The sequence below is a fragment of the Heterocephalus glaber genome, unplaced genomic scaffold (assembly GCF_053883595.1).
Source record: "Heterocephalus glaber isolate CG9 unplaced genomic scaffold, H.glaber_assembly_v1.0 deba00001613, whole genome shotgun sequence".
In the NCBI taxonomy this organism is placed as follows: domain Eukaryota; kingdom Metazoa; phylum Chordata; class Mammalia; order Rodentia; family Bathyergidae; genus Heterocephalus; species Heterocephalus glaber.
In genome coordinates, this window is record NW_028258384.1 from 27,172,407 (window position 1) to 27,193,786 (window position 21,380).

The 21,380-nt window shown below is 36.5% G+C and overlaps 1 protein-coding gene across 3 annotated transcripts in view; it reads left to right on the plus strand.

The window, feature by feature from the left end:
* Positions 1-21,380, plus strand: part of Cenpi (centromere protein I) — a 105,620-nt gene that overhangs the window by 48,709 nt on the left and 35,531 nt on the right. For all 3 annotated transcript variants that reach the window (XM_013068424.3, XM_087196667.1, XM_087196666.1), the window contains 9 exons: positions 663-711; positions 1,003-1,049; positions 14,625-14,714; positions 15,047-15,175; positions 15,631-15,798; positions 15,940-16,060; positions 17,140-17,231; positions 18,879-18,996; positions 19,084-19,148. In XM_013068424.3, coding sequence (XP_012923878.2) covers positions 663-711; positions 1,003-1,049; positions 14,625-14,714; positions 15,047-15,175; positions 15,631-15,798; positions 15,940-16,060; positions 17,140-17,231; positions 18,879-18,996; positions 19,084-19,148 — 879 coding nt within the window. The remainder of the gene's footprint in view (positions 1-662; positions 712-1,002; positions 1,050-14,624; positions 14,715-15,046; positions 15,176-15,630; positions 15,799-15,939; positions 16,061-17,139; positions 17,232-18,878; positions 18,997-19,083; positions 19,149-21,380) is intronic.

Consider the following 21,380-nt stretch of genomic DNA (forward strand, 5'->3'; position numbering starts at 1 on the left):
CTCAAAAAAATCATTCTGTTATTTAAAACACAAGTTTATCAAGTAGGTATTATTTGTCATTCTGAGGATTGTGCTTTTAATTAATGATGTATCTGGGTTGGGGTTATGCATTTGCTCAGCGTGTGCAAGGTTCTAGGTTTGATCCTCATCCCACACATAAAATAGTTATGGTGTCCTTACTGAAATATGAGGCATCATTGACAATGATAATTTTGAAGACATGAAAAAATGCTTTTAAATGAGAAATCCCAATAAATGTTTTAAGTTTATATCTTAAAGAGGACAGCTCCCTGCCTGGCTTCATGTGATAAGTTGCAGTTAAAATAGGTACACTAAAAATATTGTATAAAATTACCTTCAATCTATTTACGGTTTATGTGAAACAAAAATGAATTTGTTTTTAGACTTCGGTCTCATTCCCAAGATATCTCATTTTATATATGCAAATAATCCAAAATCTAAAGAAAGCAGAACTTATAATCACTTCTGGTCTCAACAGTTTTGGATAAGGAATGCTCAGCCTATTGTATAAAAAAAGAGAAGCTTTATAAAACTATCTTGAAGCCTTTTTACTTAGCATGAGATTGATATTTGAGAATATATTACTGCTTTGTTTAAGATATGTTGTCATTTCTCTTTTAATTTTTTAAATATTTTTATAGTGCCCTTATGTCTGCCACTTGCTATATTTACTCACCAAAAAAGACAATGGTGAGTATTTTCATTCCAATTGTATTACATTCACTCTGTGGAATTAGCATTTGTTTTGTAGTTTATAAAGTTAAAATAACTACTACTATTATTTATATGATAATCCTCTGTGTAAATTGCTTTTCAATACTTTAAGAGCATCTGCTTAATGGTTCAGCTAAACAGGATGTTTATTTTCTTGATGTGTTATAAGAAGAAACTATATGACATAATTGTGTTTAAATATAACTCATTTCTTCTTTTTCTAAACCAAATGCATAAGACTTTTTTTTTTTTTTTTACCTTTTGTAGTCAAACCATTTCGTGTGAGAAAACTGCTTGATCTTCAAGCCAAAATGGTGAGTATTGAAAAGATCTAAGACTAGTCATTATTACTATGTGTCAGGGACTGAGCTAGGCTTTGGTAATATAAAATCAAATGAATCCTTTATCTTCAGGTACTTATTTTCTGGGGAAATGAGTCAAAAAAAATAAAAAATCACAGTCAGGTCCAGGGGTTGTGGTTCAGTGATAGAGCACTTACTTGGGTTGCAGCGGTCCCTGTGTTCATCCCCGGGACCAAAAAGACAAACAACCCCCCCACACACACACTCCCACCAAGCAAAACAGTCAGATTGGAGGTTAAGCGGGAGTGCTGATAGATGAGAGAAAATTGGGATGAATAGGATTTAAGTAGGCAAAGAAGGGAAAGAAGGGTATTCCTGACAGAAGGAACAGCCTGAGCAAAGACATGCAGATGTCAGGCAACAAAACCCTGTTTAAAGAACTAGGTTGCTATAGCTAGAAAAGTATTAGGGTGTGGCAAGAAATGACTTTGTGAGTTTATAGTTTTTGTGGATGCATCTAGGAAAATATTTCAAGACATTTTTTTATAGATACTTAAACTTTAATATGTTCTCTGAACATTATGTCTTGTCCTTATGGCTCTCTTGCATTGTTATTTCCACTCTACCTGCCAGGTAACAGAAATCTATAAGTTCTATATATAAAACAATTGGAAGTAGTAGTTTCAGTGCCTAACTGAAGCCATCATGGCCTACCTGAAGCCATTCACATTGAATGAAAGACACACAAAACATATTTATGCTCCTCTATTGTGAGGTTTCCTTTTAATACATGTAGTTCAATGATTGTTATTGTTTTATAGCTTTCTGTCTTGGTTCCATGGATATGTTATCTTCTCTTTGTTCTCTGAGGATATTAGTTATAATATTGTTGAATAAATTGAATTTGATTTCACATTAGTACAAACTGTGAAAAGATGTATATTTTCCTATGTTATAGCAAACTTATTAATGGAAATAACATTTTTATTATAAGATCTTGATATGTAGTATTAACTGAAACACAGGTTATATTTAAGTTAAAAATGATTTAGAAAATTATTGCCTAAAAATTTTAAACCCAGGTATTAAATATATGGTTTCATCACTAACATTCTATATAGTATATTACTGAATTTTTCATTATCAATTAACACCTATTTATAAAGATACATTTATAATATTGTTTTGATGAGCTTAATTTTGGTGAATTTGGGCAAGTCCAACAATGTCAGACAAAGGTTATATATGTTCCTATGTAGCATAACCTACATAATAGTAATAGGCTGTGTAAGGAGTGTTTTGGATATGTGAATTTATGATACTTGACAAAGATTTGTATCTTATCTATATCCATGCATATCTCTCAGTGCTCTATCTATGAAGGAAACAAAAACATAGAAATTGCCTTTCTGATAGCAGGCATGAATGGTGAGAAATGAAGCAGGCATGTTATTATATCTCATATGCTGGGCTGTCTTGGAAACAGTCTTTGTAATAAGAAGGTGCATTTTTTCATCCTAAGAGTTAGTGAAGATGATTTGGGGGATTCTCCCTCTATTAGACATGCGCTTGTTTGTATGCACTAAAATGATGATTGAAAACTTGTGCTCATGAGCAGGATTTTTTCATTGTAGAGTCTTGATGTGTTGTTGGGGAACCTTCCAGATGACTGTTAGTTTTCTCAGAGAATTCTCTGGTCTCTGCCTATCAGGCTTCAGGGCTCTCCAGAGAAAGAGAATCAATAGCATATGTGTGTATATGTATATGGTTAATTATAAGGAATTGCCCCCACAGTTATAGAGGCCATTAAATCCAAAATCTATAGGGTAGGCCCGCAGGCTAAAAACTCAGGAAAGCTGATGTTTCAGTTTCAGTCTAAAGTCAGTCCGCTGTTGAACCATGGAGAGCTGTTGTTGCATAGAAAGCCTGAAAACAGTCTGCTGGAGGTGTGTCTCTTCCGCAGGCAGGCTGTTCTTTTTGTTTTGTTTGGACTTTCTCTTGATTGGATGAGACCTTCCTACTTTATAGAGGCCAACTCAAAGTATACATAGGTAATGTTAATCTCATCTAAAGCACTTACAGAAATACCCACAATAATGTCTGATGAAATATCTGGGCACCCTATGGACTAGACATGTCAACACATAAAAGTAATTAACACAGGTAGTAAACCTTGCTACTAGTACTCTGGGACCTAAGCATAAGAAAAGTTCTCTTTTATCTATTTGTGAAAGTTGGCTATTGAGGTCCCCCGCTATGATTGTCTCGATGTTTACTTGATCTCGTATGTTCACTAGTGTTGGTTTTATGAAGTTGGGTACACTGTATTTGGTGCATATATATTTACAGTTTTTATGTCTTCCTATTGAATTGTTTCCTCAACCAATATTCAGTGACCTACTTTGCCTCTTTTGATCAGTTTTAGCTTGAAGTCCACTTCATCTGAGAATAAGATTGCTGTCCCAGCTTGCTTTTGGGGTCCTGATGCATGGAGTATTACTTTTTTCCCCCTTTGATATTTTTTAATCTATGAATTTATTTTTGGATTAGACTAGATGTGCCTTTTGGATGCAGCTAACTATTGGGTTTTACTTTTTTATTTTTTTTGAATAATGTATAACTTTATTACCATTCACTAAACACACACATATACAAAAATTAAAATTATTCAAAGAAAAGCAATCCAAGGGAAAAAAACTATAATAATATTCGAATATAATAGAACTCAACTAAAGCAAAATTGAAAAGTACTTAAACATTTTTCCATATAATTTAAAAAAAAAATCTCAAGCATTAACAAGACCTCAGAGGATGTGATTTGTTTTAAAAAGATTTTCAAAACTAATATTGAACAAATAGTGGTCTGGAGAAAAACTTCTAATTAACTAGTAGACTCTACATAGGCCACATTTTTTTAATTTAAATTTCAATACAGTCATGTGACATGTGATGGAAATATAATCTGAGAAATATTTTATTAGGCAATTTCATCCATGTATATCACAAAGTACCACACAGAGTGCCAACTTCTAAGTTCAAACTGAAAAGGTTTGTGAGGGCCCCTTGATATTACCAAATATGCAGTTAAACACGAGATACATGAGGCTACCACTGGGATAGCAGCACACTATTTTACAGTAAACTCTTTTATATAAGTAGGATTATGCTCTAAAGGATGAAAAGCACAGCATGTTATGATAAGTACCTAAAACAGTAACAGTCATTTATCATACTATCGAGTACTGTGTACTATACATAGTTGTATGTGATTCTTCTGGAAACACACCCTCCTCTCCTTTGATGTCAGTGACTCTTCCTTCCCAACCCACTGATGAGCTCCAGCCTAGTCTCTATCTACATCTCTTCCTATACTTTTAAACAATCTATATATGGATTCTTTCCAGATTCCAGCCTGTAACCTGATCTCTCCCCTTCCCCTCCTGCCACCCCTACCCCTTTGAACCTTTTCTTCATATTTAAAATTATCCATTATTTGTTTTAATCATTTTAATCCTTAATTATACTTTTAGTTTCTCACACTAGAGAAACTATTCGGTATTTACACGTGTGTCCTATTTATTTCACTTAAGAGGATGGCCTCAATATGCATCCATTTAGCTATAAATGTCTCTAGTTTCTCATTCTTTATGGCTGAGTAGTACTCCATTTTATAAAAAAACCCCACATCTTCTTTATCCAGTCTCCAGTTGATGGGCACTTGAGTTGTTTCCAAGCTTTACCTATTACAAATTATGTCGCTATAAACATGGGTGCATATATATCACTGTGGTATGATTCTTTTAGTTTTTTGGGGAAGATACCCAGCAGAGGGATAGCTGGGTCAAATGGGACCTCTAAGCCTAGTTCTTTGAGGTATCTCCATACTGATTTCTACAGTGGTTGCACCAGTCTGCACTCCCACCAACAATGGAGAAGGGTTCCTTTCTCGCCACACCCACGCCAGCATTTGTTATTGGATAATTTCTTTATAATAGCCATTCTTTCTCAGGTGAGGTGGAATCTCAGAGTTGTTTTCATCTGCATCTCTCGAATAAACAGTGATGTTGAACATTTTTTTCATATATTTATTCGCTGCTTTTACTTCTTTGAGAAAAGTCTGTTCATTTCAGAAGCCCATTTTTGAATTGGGTCTTTGAATTTGGGGGTCTAATTTTTTTCATTTCTTTATATATTCTAGATAGTAGTCCTTTGTCTAAGGTGCAGCTGCTAAAAATTTTTTCCCACATTGTAGGTTGTCTCTTAGCTCTGTTGGTGGTTTCTCTTGCAGTGCAGAAGTTTTTAAATAAGATGAGATCCCAGTTGTTGATTCTTGTGCTAGTTCCCATGCTATTGAGGTTTTGTTCATAAAGTCTTTTCCTATGCCTGTGTCTTCAAGAGTTCTACCTAACTTATCTTCCAGCAAATTTAATGTTTCTGTTTTAATATTTAGATCTTTAATCCACTTTGATCTTAATTAAGTGCATGGTGATAGGTATGGGTCTAGTTTTAATCTTTGGCAGGTTGAAATCCAATTTTTCAAACACCATTTATTAAATAGGCTATCTTTCCTCCAATGAGAATGGGTGGCTCATTTGTCAAAGATGAGGTGACTAAGTATATCTGTTGTTGTTTCTGCATCTTCTAATCTATTCCACTGATCTTCAGGTCTGTTTCTTTGCCAGTACCATGCTGTTTTTATCACAGTAGCTTTGTAGTATAGTTTCAAGTTGGGGCTTGTGATACCCCCAGCCATGTCTCTGTTGCCTAGAATTGCTTTTGCTATTCTAGGTCTCTTCTGGTTCCAAATGAATTTTTGGATTGTTTTCTCTAGTTCTGTAAAGTATATTGTTGGAATTTCAATCAGCATTGCATTAAATCCATTTAGTAGTTTTGGAAGTATGGCCATTTTCACAATATTGGTTCTTCCTACACAGAACAAGGGATGTCTGTCCATTTTCTTATATCCTCCTCGATCTACTTTTTTCAGAGTGCTATAGTTTTCAGTGTAGAGGTCTTTTGTTTCCTTTGTTAGATTGATTCCTAGATATTTCTTTTTCCTTGGATGCTATTGTAAAAGGAATTATTTCCCTAATTTCTCTCTCAGTGAGTGTGCTATTTGTGTATAAGAAGGCTTTTGTTTTTTGAGTATTGACCTTATATCCAGCTACTCTACTGAATCTGTCAATTAGGTGTAGAAGTCTTTTGGCAGAGTATTTTGGGTCTTCTATGTAAAGTATCATATCATCAGCAAATAATGACAGTTTCACTTCTTCCTTTCCTATCTTTATTCCTTTTATGTCTTTCTCTTTTCTAATTGCTGTGGCTAATGTTTCCAGAACTCTATTGAACAGGAGTGGTGATAGTGGGCATCCTTGTCTTGTTCCTGATTTTAGCGTGAAAGTTTTCAGGTTTTGACCATTTAGTATGATGTTGGCTGTTGTTTCTTCACAGATAACCTTAATCAAGTTGAGATAAAGACTTTCTACTCCAATTTTCTGAGAGTTTTTATCATGAATGGTTGTTGGATTTTGTCAAATGCCTTTTCTGCATCTATTGAGATGCTCATATGGTTTTTGTCCTTGACTCTTTTGATATAGTGTATTACATTTATTGATTTATGAACGTTGAACCATCCTTGCATCCCTGGGATAAATCCAACTTGGTCAGGGTGTACGATCTTCTTGATGATCCTTTGTATTCTGTTTGCCAGTATGTTGTTGAGGATTTTTGCATCTATGTTCATTAGGGAGATTGGTCTGTAGTTCTCTTTTTGGGTTGGGTCTTTCCCTGGTTTTGGAACCAAAGTAGTACTTGCTTCCAGGAATGAATTTGGAAGCCTTGCTTCCCTTTCAATTTCCTTGATGAGTTTAAAGAGTAATGGTGATAGTTTTTCTTTAAATGTCTTGTAGAATTCAGCATTGAAGCCATCAAGACCTGGGCTTTTCTTTGTTGGTATATTTTTTATTACATTTTCAATTTTCACTCATTGTAATTGGGGTGTTTAGAATTTCTATATCTTCTTCATTTAATTTTCGCCATTCATATGTATCTAGGAATCTGTCTATTTCTTCTGTGTTTTCCATTTTATTAGAGTACAGGTTCTCGAAGTAGGTATTGATGATCCTCTGGATTTCTACTGGATCTGTTGTCACTTCACCTTTTTCATTCTTGCTTGCATGGATTTGAGCCTTTTTTGTCCTTTTTTTGATAAGTTTGGCCAAGGGTTTATCAATTTTATTTATCCTTTTGAAAAACCAACTCTTTAATTCATTGATTTTTTGTATCATTCTCTTAGTCTCCATTGCATTGATTTCTGCTCTGATCTTTATAATTTCCTCTCTTGTATGAGCTTTGGGTTTGTTATCCTCTTCTTTTTCTAGGAGCTTGAGGTTCTGCATTAGGTTATTTGAGTTCTCTCTGTTTTCCTAATATGGGCCTTAACTGGTATGAATTTCCCACGTAGAACGGCTTTCCTTGTGCCCCATAGATTCCTGTATGTTGTACTGGCATTATCATTTACTTGTAGAAACTGTCTAATTTCTTCAATTTCCTCTGTGACCCATTGGTTGTTCAGGAGGGAGTTATTCAATTTCCATGTGCTTTTGGGAGTTTCTTATGTTATTGACCTCAAATTTTATTGCACTGTGGTCTGATAATATACAAGGGGTAACTTAAGTTCTTTTACATTTACTTAGACCTGTCCTATGAGCTAGCAAGTGATCTGTTTTGGAGAATGACCCGTGTGCAGCTGAAAAGAATGTGTATTCTGATTTTGTGGGGTGGAACACTCTAAACATCTATTAAGTCCATTTGTTCCATAGCTTGGTTCAATTCTAAAATTTCATTAATTTTTTGTCTAGATGATCTATTTGTGATAGTGGGGTATTGAAGTCCCCCACTACAATTGTATTAGTGCTTATTTGATTTTTCATGTCCATTAATATTTGTTTTGTATAGTTGGCGGCATTCATATTTGGTGCATATATATTTAGACTTGTCAGCTCTTCCTCTTGGATTGTCCCCTTCACAAGGATGTAGTCACCATCTTTGTTCCTCTTAATTAGTTTTGGTTTGAAGTCTACTTTGTCTGCAAATAAGATTGCTACCCCTGCTTTTTTCTATGTTCCTGTGCTGTGGAGAACTGTTTTCCATCCTTTTACTTTCAGTCTATGAATTTCTTTTTGAGTTAGGTGTGTCTCTTGTATACAGCGTATCGTTGGATTTTGCTTCTTAATCATTCTGTCAGTCTATTTCTTTTGATTGGTTAATTGAGACCATTAACATTGATAGTTATAATTGATAGATATTGACTCATCCTTGTCATGATGTTTTACTATTATTGGCTCTTTTTTTTTCTTTTTTTCCCCCGCTTTCCCTTTAGTTTCTTACCTTGCCTGGTGGCTTCCCTCTGTTGGGCCTCATGGAGTTGTGACCTTCATTGTCTTTTTCAAGGATATTGCTTAGAATTGTTTGGAGTGCTCGTTTGATGTTCATGAAATTTCTCAGGTGTTCTTTGTCGTGGAAGTATCTAATTTCCCCATCAATTTTGAAAGATAATTTTGCAGGATACAACATTCTAGGTTGCAAGTTATTTTCTTTTAGTACTCCAGGCTCTGCTTGATTTGAGGGTTTGTGTTGAGAAGTGTGCCGTGATTCTGATGGGCTTTCCTTTATAGGTGATTTGTTTCTTTTCTCTAACTGCCTGTAGGATTTTGTTCTTCTGTTGGGTTTCTGGGATCTTGACTATTATATGTCTATGTGCAGATTTTTTGGATCATGGCTGGTTGGAGTTCTATATGCCTCACTTATCTGTAGGTCCAATTCTCCACCTCTGTCTGGGAAGTTGTTTACTATTACTTCTGTGAACAGTTTTTTTATGTCCATTGTACTTTCTCCTGTTTTTTTTCATGGACTCCTATAAGTCTTATGTTATTCTTCTTTGCATCATCTAGCAGCTGCTGGATTGATTTCTCGTGGTCCCTTACTATTTTGAAGAGATCTCTGTTTTCATGGTCCTTAGCCACAATCCTGTCTTCTATATCTGATATTCTGTCTTCAGATTCTCTTAATCTGCTGTGCATGCTTTCAGTGGAGTTTTTAATCTCCTGAATATCTGTTTGAATCTGTTTCATGGATTCCATTTCTTTCAAATGTTGGATGCTCATGGTATCCATTTCTTTCTTATGCTGGGTATTCATGGCTTCCAGCATGTTTCTGAGCTCATCTATTTTTTTATCTGTTTCTGTTCTAGAGCTTCTAATCATGTCTTTCACTCTGCTCACCATCTCTGTAGTTATCTGTGAGATTATTTCTCCTTTGAATTTTTCTAGAGCCTCTTTCATCTGTTTTGCAAGTGGTTGATTGTCAGACTTTTGTACTTCATTTCCCCCTGAATTTGCCTTCTGTGGGGTGGAAGTCTGAGTTTGTGCCTTACTTAAATGTCTTCTCATTTTTGTTTTTGATACTGCCCTTGGTTTGGTTCCTGGGTTGATACTTTGAAGTTGCTTATTGTTAGTATCTTTGTTGATTTATTTAGAACCCTTATGGAATGATTGCTTCTCAGAGGTGTCCTCCAGATATAGCTGGTTTTTAGGTTTTGAATCTCTAATGGCTCTGAGGCTATCTCATTTTCATTATACCAGGAAGGACAACTGATTAGATCAATCGCAGCAACTTAGCCTAAGTGATACAATCAGCAACACAATAGCATCAAGTACCTTTTAGTAAATGATAATTTGTAATGGTTATTAACCTATCACCTTTAACTGTTTGAATTAAATCAAGATCAAGAACCAATCCAACATATGTTTGTAGTGAATAAAGTCTTCAATATAGCAGCTTTACCCTTTTTTTTTTTTTTTGGTACCGGGGGTCGAATGCAGGTCCTTGCGCTCGCGCAGCAGGCGGCAAAACCACTGAGCTAAATCCCCGGCCCAACTTTACCCTTCTTGATGGGGAGTTAGAAGGAGTTGGGGAAGAGGAATAGGTAGATAGAGGGATAGGGGAAGGTTAGCAGTGAGGCCAGAGGGCACAGGCGAGAGAAGGAGAGAAAAGAAAAGAGAAATAAAGAAGAAATCCGAATTAGGGCAAGAACAGGAACACAAAAGGAGATGAAGAACAATGTGGGACAGCAAGTGAGCGAGAGAGAAAGAAAGAGAGAAAGAAAAGAGAAAAAGAATAAAGAGAAAAATAAAAATTTTAAGAGGAGAAAAAAAATCAAAACTAAGAGCCAAAAAAAATAGTGGTAATTTTGAAAATAACAAATAAAAGATAAAAATGAATGGCCTCCTTCAGGGTATATTTCTGCTGTCACAATAGACAATGTGGGCAGCAGTGTGCAGTTTTAAGTCAATGAGTCTTAGTAAGCAAGTCACAGACCCATGAGATTCAGGCAGATTTCTGTTTGCAAGTCCTAAGTTGAGCTCCAAGTCCTCCTGCAGGGTTAAACCCTGCAAGATTCTATTACGGGTTAGAGCTGCCTTTCCCCGGAGGATAGTCCAGCTTCAAATGGGAGGTGATAATCCCTCCAGCTTACCAAGTATGGTGGTCTGGTGTGCCTTTATGGCAGAGATTCTTTTCACTTTTCCAGTGGGCTTCAGTTTTCATCAGGGAGCCTGAGACAGGCCCTCTCTCTGTTGTTCATTTCTGCAGCTCAGGACAATGGCCTTTATGTCCCCCGTGCCTCTGTAGTGTGGAACCAGGTAGCTGCACAGCCGAGAGGCCAGAGGCGTGGGGGGAGTCTCTTGTTGCAGGCGCAGGTGGGGCTCTGGCCGTGCTCAGGTGGGGCTCCTAGTGTGGCTGGTGGGGGTGCCCAGGGGGTATCTCACAGTCTAGTGGATGCAAGTGGGTGGGGCAAGCCAGTTGGAGCAGGGCGCAGCCACCTGGGACTGTTCTGACTTCAAAGCCAAGCTGGAGGCTCTGGGTTTTATTTTTTTTAAATTCAATCTGCCAATCAGTGTCTTTTAATTAGGGAGTTGAGACCATATATATTGAGAGCTATTTCTGAACGTTGCTGTCTTATTATTATCATTGCACTATTTTCCTGGTTTTGATTCCTTGATTTTTCCATTTTTGTTTAACTGCTTATCCTGCTTAATGTATTTATTTCATCTGTCTTTTTTGCATCCTTGACACCATTGTCTCTGTCTAGGATATCCTTGAGAATATTTTGGAGTGCTGGTTTGGTTGTCATGAATTTCTTAAGGTGTTCTTTGTCGTAGATTATCCTTTATCTCCATCAGTTTTCAAAGAGTCTTACAAGGTATATTAGTCTGGGTTGAAAGTTGTTTTCTTTTGAGGCTTTAAACACTTCAAGCTCTCCAGGCTATTAATGTTTAAGTTTTAAAATCTGCTGTAATCCTCAAGGGTTTTCCTTTATAAGTGATTTGTTGCTTTTCTCTCATAGCTTTTAAGATTTTGTCCTTGTGTTGGACTTGTGGGATTTTGACTATGATGTGTCATAGCGAGCTACTTTTGTCCTTGTAATTTTTTGGAATTCTATATGTCTTCCTTATCTGTATGTTGAATTCTTTCCCCATACTTGGAACATTTTCTCCTATTATGTCTGAAAAGAGATTTTTTTTTTTTAATCCATAAGTGCTACCCTCTAATTTTTCACTAACTCCAATTAGTCTTGATTAGTCTTCTTAGTGTCATCTAGTAGCTGTTGGATCAATTTCCTTACTATCTTGTTCCTTTTAAGGTTTTTCTGAATAGATCATGTTCTGCTTCTTATCTGTCCTCGAGTTCTGATGCTTTCTCCTTACATTGGTCATTTCTGGTGTTCATATTTTCAGTAGAATTTTTTATCTCCAGGATTTCTGTGTGGCACCTTTTCATGGATTCTGTTTCTTTGGAAATTTGTTATTCATGTTTTAGATGGTTTTGATAAGCTCTTCTAGTTTTGTTTGACTTCTGTTTAGCCACATTGGTCAATTTGCTTGTTAATTCCACTTATCTGTCTAGTTACATCAACCACGAGTTTGCCGAGTTTCTTTGCTTTCTCTTTTAACATTTTGTACAGCTCAGCTACTGTGTGTTTGATTTCCTCAATTGGTGCCCTTTGGATCTGCTTTGGGAGAGTTGGGAGTCTCTAAAGGAATTTTGTTGCCTTTATTGTATTTGTGCTAAAGTTTGAGGTCAAATAGAGTGAAGAGACTTTAATTTGTTGATATTAAGATGTGTTAAATTAGGTTCTGGTTCCCAGTGATGTGATCTTGGCTTTATTTGTCAAGAAGTGTTGTCTGCCACTTCAGTCTGTTCAATTCAATTGGACTGGACTCAGTCACATATAGACAGTGTCCAAACAATTCCCTTCATGCTTTAGTCATAGTCAGATTTCTGGCAGCCAGGCTGATTTCTTCTCTGTGACGTGCTTAACTGCCTGCCTATGTGAGGGTTGTCAGTCTGTCTGGACCCACCTCCTAGCTTCAAGCTGTGTTTGGGGGTGTGGCCAACTGTAGACTTTTGTCTCTTTCCCCAGATTTGACCGCCTCCATTAATTTGGGAAGAAGAGGATGTGATTAGTTTGCCCAACACCTACTCTCCCATTTCTCCCCAAGCTGTGGGGCAAATCTTCAGTCTTCCTCTATCACCAGAAGGCCTCTGCCCCAGGCAACTCTTTCTGTTCCTTCACCCTAAGGTGTATCTGTCCCTGGTCCCTGTCTCAAGAATTCTGCTTGCCAACACATGTAACTGGGTGCAGTCCCAAGGCTTAGCAGACGGTCTCCTTTGCCCACATGGGACAGTGGGCAGGATTTCACTGTCCCAGCTCTTTCCAGTGTTGGAGGAAACAGTAGAAAAGTGTCCACTCTGGCCTGGCTTCACTGAGTCTCTCCCCTTCTGCAGTGTTTCCAGGAATGCCATCTGTGGCTCCCTGGCAGTGGGCTTGGCACCACCCACGGTTTGTGGTGTTCTGCCCTCTCTCCCCAGGTCTAGGGGCTTTCCTTGCTGACACTGATTGATTGGTGGTGGGTAAAATGTGGCAAGGATATAGTGTTTCGTGTTTGGGAGGATGATGGGAGGAAGGATTGCCTTTTTTGTGTGTTGCTAGCTCTCATTTTCTCTGGTTGCAGTCCTCAGCTTCTTTGGAGACCTAACTCAGCAGATATTTTCAACATAGTAACTGTCATTTTGGTTTTATTTTAATAAATTTAGTTTCAGTTACAAATGACCAACAAGTATATATTAAAAATGCTCAATATCATTAGCTATCAGGAAAATGGAAATCAAAGCTACAGTGAAGTGCCATCTTATACCAGTTAAAATATTATCAAAAAACCCTAAAAATAACAAACACTCATGAAGATTTGTAAAAAAAGAAACTATTTTATGCTGATGGTGAGAATGTAAATTAGTATAGCCATTATAGAAAACAATATGGAAGTTCTTCAAAAAACTAAATGTAGAACTACCATATGATCCAGCTATCCCACTTATGGGTATGCAGTATATCCAAAGGAAATGAAATCAGCATACTAAGGAGATGACTGCACACCCATGTTTATTGTGGCACCATAATATAAGTTAAGACATGAAATCCACTTTGGTGCCTATCAGTGGATGAATGGATAAAGAAAATATGGTATATACACACAGTGGAATACTAAGCCATGAAGCAAAATGTAATGCTGTCATTTGCAGCAAAATTGATGAAACTAGAGAATATTGTGTTAAGTAAGTAATACACAGAAGGACAACTACCACATATTTTCATATGTGGAAGTTAAAAAATGTAAACTGAATATAGGATACTGAGTGATAAAGGTTAGGAAAGGTATGGCAAGGAGTGGATAAAGGGAGATTGGATTTGATTAATGTAAAGTGTATGTGTGTATGGAAGTGTCACACTAAACTCAATGTGTATAATGTGTTAACAAAAATAAAAATATATTAAAAATGTAAGAAGCTGTTATAAAATAGGAATACAGTCATGTAATGGATAATACATATATAGCCCACATGCATAGTAGGATATACATCTAGGTTTGTATAAGCATATTCTATATAAAGTTTACACAATGGTGAGGTCATCTAACAGTGCATTTCTCATAAAACCCCTGTTGTTAAGCAATGCATACTGTACTGTATTTGTAAGCACCATTTTCTGCCTTACTTTGTACAGTATTAAAGTCAACAAAATTTTAATCCAATAAAACAATGTGATTACTTTTTTGGAATTCACTTTAGCAGTATGCTTTCTCTGGATAGTCAGCCATAGCAAACACATATCTAGAAATAACATTTCATTTTGAAACTACTATTTTCATTAAGACTTGTTTAGTTATATCAAGCTGGTTGACTGTTGCATACCTATTTTAAGATTCCTAGTTGATTTTCCAGGATTTATGATTATCAGGCATTATATTAATATTTCCTCTGCTCTGTTTTCTTGGCTTCCCTTTGAGGCCTACTTTCTTGATGTTTAAATCAAGGACAAGTAAACTTTGAGTCTTGAGTATGCTGCCAGTGCGAATAGTCTGAATATATGTTTAGTCTGTTTATTGTTATTTTTTTCTTCTTGGTATTTGTTTCCTTAGTTTCTTACTGGCCACATAATCAAAAATGAAAAATTCTACTTTATTTCAGGGAATGCAACCTCATCTCCAGGCTTTGTTGTCGCTGTATAAGTTTTTTGCTCCTACTTTGATTTCTGTATCTTTGCCTATAAGGAAGAAGGTAAGGAATTATGGAGAGATAGGTTATATTGAGATTGAAATATATTACATTTGATAAAGTTAATTTACAGATTAATACTAAAATATTTACAGCCTACTCTTTAAAGATGTAGTGTTATAACCCTGGGGAAGTGTTAATAGGGGTTCACACTTTGTGTTAATTTTATTTGGTGTATTTAATTGATTTCTAATTAGGAATTAGCTACAGTAAATTATTTATATGGGTATAAATGATTTCATAATGAATATACCTTCAAGTAATAAAGACTTTTAATTTATGTTGCTCCAATTTATGGATACTTACTTTCTTATACTTTATGCTCAAATTTATAGATCTACTTTAAGAATTCAAAGGATCTTTGGGATTCAGCTGTGCTTGCTGTGAGACTTAGAAACCACGGACCTTTTTCTGAGCCTCTAAAACTGACATTAAGTCCAGCTGACTTACATCCTCTAAAAAGAGTAAGTGTCTAAAGCCCCCAAATGACTTGTGTGGCTTTCTTTTGTTAAATTTAAATAATAACCATTCAGATGTTGGTGAAGTCTTTAGATATTTAAATATATTTTAATTTCCCAGGATCCTATCCAAACCCTATTCAGAGTCCATTAATTGAAATGCCTTAACAATTATTTGTTGTTGTTTGTTGTTTGCAGTAATGGAGATTGAACCCAGAGCCTCTTGTTTCCTTGTCAAGTGCTCTATCACTGAACTACATCCCTGCTGTTTTTACATTTTATTTTGAAACAGAGTCTCACTAAGTTTCCCAGGCTGGCCTTGAATTTGTGATCCTTTTCTCTCAGCCTCTCATGTAGCTGGGGTTATAGGCATGTGTTACTGCTCCTGGCAGCAACTACTTTTGTATTTATAGTTTGTAGTCTGTTTAACTCATTGATATATTGTCCTATTTCTTCTTTAGAAATGGAATTCTCACTCAGTTATACCAAGGCTAAATTCTGGTAACTACGCTAAAGGACAGGGAAAAAAGGAAATGAGTCTTTCTGATCATCTCAGTTGCAATAGATCACTTCCACTGGAACAGCTTCAGAGCTTCCCACTGCTCTTAAAAAACATTCATTGCTTGGAGGTATGTGCCTGGAGCATGTACTTATATGCATTTTCTTCATGACTTTTACTTTTGTCATATATTTCGTATATGATGATTTCCTGTGTGCCATGACCCACTTTCGTGTATACTTACTATTGAGTGATTGTTCCATCTTTACAGCTGCCCTCTCAGATGGGCTCGGTGCTCAACAACTCTCTGCTACTTCACTATATTAACTGTGTCAGAGATGAGTCACTCTTACTGAGGCTTTACCACTGGTTGAGTCAAATATTACAAGAAGGTAAGAATTAACACTTAAAAACATTGGATAAATGTGAATAGAACAAGACAGTTTACAAATGGGTTCTTTTATGAGATTGCCAAATTCAAAACGAGTCTTCTTATGCCATAATTATTTCTCTGTTGTTATATATTTATAGTGTGAATGCTTCTGTTATAATTTTAAGGCAGTAAGAAAGGAGGGGTGTTGTTAAGATAGCACTGCTGAATAGCTACCCAAACTTGCTGAATGACTCTACTCTGGTGCAAGGCCTCTTCTTTCTTCTATACCCAGAAACTTGCCATCTGCAAACATCATTGGGTTAATGCTAACCAAATTCAGAAGAGATTCATGTATAAGTCAGTATGTCAACATTATTTTATAATAGAAGTGACTTTTTCTCCTGACTAAAATGTTCATGTTTGCCAACTGGAATATTTCCTCTCTGTTATCAGAATATATGGGAGACAAATTTGTTATTAGAAAATTTTTCATGTACAGAATTAAAGGAAAGGGCAGTGAGAAGTCTTTCATCCATGCCATAGTAAAGGATGATGATTTCATTCCTCCAAGGTGGTATATTTTTCTAGAGATAGCATTTCTATTGACCAAATTGAGCATTTCCTTATTGGATAAGCAACTTCTAACTCTTCAGGTGTTTTAAGTCAGTTCCAGACTAATTCTCCTTCTTCTGCAAGTCTTTTCTTCAGAGAGGACATGATGTACAGTTCATTGGATTTCCATTTAGTAAATTCTTAGTACTTGTAGATGATGCCCTACTCACCCTAACTGAACTTTAGGGAAGTCTCAAGCTTTTCATTAATGCATTTATCATCTCTTAGATTACTATGTGAAATAAAGAGGATCACATTCAATATATGTGTATTTTACTAGTTTTTTTCACTATAAACTTTCCTCTGCATTCCCATATTCTTGAGGTGTATCTTGCTATCACCTCCACATTTCTGTGGAGCTGGCTATTATGTATGAAACCTACAGATTTTTAAATTTACCATTTGTCACTTCAGAGTAGTGATAATCATATTTTGCACAGTTTTTATTGTACAACCAGATTTTTACATTTACTGTTTCTGCTGTAGAATGTATTTGGTATAAGGTGAATGATTATGAACATGGAAAAGAATTTACCAACTTCCTGGACACCGTCATCAGGGCAGAGTGCTTCTTACAAGTAAGATTCCATTTGCTTCCTACACACTCCACCACTTTTCACTTTTTAACAAAATTTATTTAGATGTTTATCAAAAGCCTTTTCGTTAGTACCTGACATCTTTTTTAAACAGTATTTGCTCAATTTGAAACTCATTTTAAATAGAACTTAGTTGGAGTGATATTCATCTGTACATCATTGGATTTGAAGAAAGAATATTTTAAATTATGTAGTTAAAAAGGAAAGACCTATAATTTAGGAGAACAAACTGAAAATCTAATTGAAGGCATTCAATTAATTAAGTCAGTAACATCAATCACATGAAGTCACTACTTGTGTTCTTAGTAGCAATGAACATTTTTTGAATGTCCGATATTTTCCAGCAAGTGGACTGTTTGCCCTGGGTAACACTGAGTTGTACTTTAGGCTGTCATTCAAGTATCAGTGCCATCAAGAAGCCTCCATGCATCACCCCCATCTGGACTAGCTCATTGTTCTGTGTGTTGCCATTGCTTCCTGTCCTTAGCCTTGTCATGGCACTTTCAGCATCCATTTTTCCCCACACATTATGAGCTCCCAGAAGACAGAAAATATGTCTTAACTTTTCTTCATGTACAAATGCTTAACTTGTTGGTACCTAGTACAAAAGAAATGTTCAATTGATGTTTTGTTTGTTGAATAGAGGTTTGGTATGAAGCCATTTAATTGGAATAGGATGGTAGAGAAGATAAGGGAGCATTCCAGTTTGATTTTCAGGTTTCCTGCTTAAAAGGCTAGATGGCATTCTTTGAGAAAAGAAATACAGTCTTTCCTTGGTACTCATTTGCTTCGAAACTAGTTGAATTTGGTTTTCAACACATTTTGGTGTAAAAATTTTGTCCTCCTACTCATAGTTTATTTGGTACTCAACATGCAAGTAAGAACTCGTTGATATCCATTGCTTGTGACTCACTATATTTTCCACCCAAAACATAAAAGTAGTGGCTTTAGTTCTAATGTGAAGGAGATTGTCCAGAGAATTTTTGTTATGAAAGAAAGTCTGAGATAGAATCTTGGTACATATCAGTATTTTAAGCTGAAAGAGATGAAGGAAATTTCTGAGTCCTTACTCTGGTGGAAGCATAAGAAACCTAAACACTTGGGCCTCTCCAGATGAAGTTGCTCAGTTTGGATTTGCCCTATGGCCTCTTAACGAAATTCTGTCCCTTTTATATAATACTATACATGTTTTACTGAATGTTCAAGTTACTGTACGTACTCCAAAATAATAGATTTCATTTATCTTTAAAAATATTCCATTATTTGGCTTTTTACCTTCTTTGCCACTGGTGATGTTCCATGATATCTGAAATCTATATTGATAAAGGTGGTGATGTATCTAAATACTAATTATCTCGTCTTTTTCAATGAGAAAGTCTGGCACCTAAAACAAGGCTAAGTTATATCAATGGGGCTGGGGATTTAGCTCAGTGGTTTCGGTGCCTACCGCACAAACGCAAGGACCTGAGTTCGATCCCCGGTACAAAAAAAAAAAAAAAAGAAGTTATATCAGTGACAAAAATTGTTCTTAGAGTAAAACAGCTAATAGCACAAAATAAACCGATTGTCTAGAGAAGAATCATGACTGAAGAGTTCCATGTAATGTTTTGCTGTCAACTTGTGTTTCAGGAGGGGTTTTATTCCTGTGAAGCTTTCCTGTATAAGAGCATTCCTCTCTGGGATGGCCTTTGTTGTCGGTCACAGTTCCTTCAGCTTGTGAGCTGGATTCCTTTTAGTAGCTTCTCTGGTATGTATCATTGAAGACCTGGAGTCATTTCATGTCATGTAATATAAAATAAAAGCATTTTGAATAATTTTTATTTTTAATTCCTAGAGGTGAAGCCACTACTTTTTGACCATCTAGCACAGCTCTTCTTTACATCAACCATTTATTTCAAGGTAAAAATAAGTAAATAAATAAAACCTGCCTTGCCTAGAATCAGTGGGAAGTACTGTTCTATTGCAGTAATATACAATTCCAAAGTGATACTGTAGCAGTGGTTTTCTGATTCTTTTGGACTTGGACTTTGAGGTATTTTATTATTTAATTGAAAGTAACGCATAGAATTTTCTGCTTTTAAGATTTTGTCACATACAGTTTTCCTGAACTGTTTCCACTTGTAGCAAATGATAAAATGGATGAACATGGCAAATGTGTACATGGTATGTCAAAAAATATGGTGAATGTTTAAATTTATTAAAAAATTATGACAGAGACACATTGCCATTAATCCCTCTCAAAATACTTCCTTTGAACACACATACCCATCATTCTTGCCACTTTCTTCTCTGTTTAAGTACCAAATGATTTTATTATAAAACATGGTATTTATTGATCATTCACTTTTCTAGCCTCAAAATACTCCCCTTTGCCTTGAACACAGTTACCCTATCATTTTTGCCACTTGCTTTTTTTGAGTATCAAATAACTTTATTATGACGTTTATACCATTTATTTATCATTCACTTTTCTAAAAACCACAAACATGAGAACAGAACGTCACCTAATTCTCACTAGTCCTTGCAGGACAGAAAGATGCCCTGGATAGAGAACCTGTAAATGATTTTCCTTATACCTAATGTCTGAGCTTCCTCATTTACTCTAGGGCTCCATGTTTTGTCACCTCTGACAAAGGAGAGGAAACTGTCTAGAAGATTCATGTACAAGAAATTCACAACAACTTTAAGGCTACCTGATCCTAATGGCTTGTACCTTCTAGTTTGTAACTCTGATACAGAATACCAAGTAAGCACTGTCAAATACAGTACCTACTCCCAACTAACTCTGTCCTTATTCTTTGAAGCTACCTTTGGAACTGATTATGTTCTTTCATTATAGCTTCTGTTTATCCCAGATCACAAACTCTTTAACCCACGTGCAGTCTCTGTGTTCAAATATAAAAGTTTGTTTCAGGCCTACCCCAGGTTGCTGTATGGTTTATACCATACCGTCTACTGTGTGTGACACCCTTCAAAAGGCTGGCCAAGTGGTAACACAATCCAGGGCAATTCTTTCACTGCCAAACTTGCTCCCTATTAAATCTGCCACTGTCCCAAAGTCAAGGTAGAAATCTTACAATCAGTGGCGATCCTGGCCAACTGAAGTGGTACTCTGTGAAACAGGAATTCATTAACTAAATGGAGCTCTCAAAAGGCATCAGGCCTGTTCTTAGGAAGTATCCTGGGATACAGCTGGAGAGTCCTGGCTTTTAGCTCTGGAGAGGGCACCAGCACAGCTTCTTTTTTCTGGGCTCCTAAGACCTCATGAATTGCTTATTCTGTGTCTGAAGATGTGGTTTAGTTTTGGATCCACCACCTGAGAAATAATCCTGTTCCCTCCTACTTGAGCATCCCTGACTGAACCACACTCTGCCTCAGACCATTTTGGAATTGGTTCTTGTTATTCCATTCCTGCATGTCCAGATGTGTTAACAGAATTATCCATTCTGCTTCAGGTTTTAGTAATATGGCTTGTTTTCCACATCAGCCAGAGTCCCAGTAGATGCTGTCAAACAGGCCCTGGCTGTTGAGCTTCTCCATTATGAGAGCTTTGTGCTGCATATCACTGGGAAGCAACAAGGCTTGGTTGACAGGGCCACAGCCCCCACCAGTCCTCTCCACCAAGGTCTGGCCTGCTCTTCCACTGCCCACCATACCATTCCCCTGCCTCCATCACCTGCCTGTGCCTGTCCCCAGAGGACAGGAGAGAAACCCAGTATGGCTTTTCTGGGACAGAGGGCCTGGATTACACTGAGGAGGCAGAGGGTCCCACAGAGGCAGTAGCAGAGGTGCTGGTAATGGCATTAGCAGTGGTGAAAATGTTGGCTGTGGTCTCTTGCAACTTTTTGAAGCAATTCTGGAAGTCCTCTTTCATGAATGTCTTAGTTGTATTATCATGGTTGACTTAATGTCCTGAATCAATTCAGAACATATTTTCATGGTCATTTTGACTTTGGGGAAGACCAGAAGTTGCATGATGCTATATCTAGTAAATAAGGTCAATGAGGGCACACCATAACGTCTTTATGAGCCTGCTTTTCCATTGGATGGTACTAGGCAACAGTATTCGTGGTAGTTTTGATCATACCTTATAAAGACACTCATCAAAGAAGACTTCCAGAACTGCTTCAG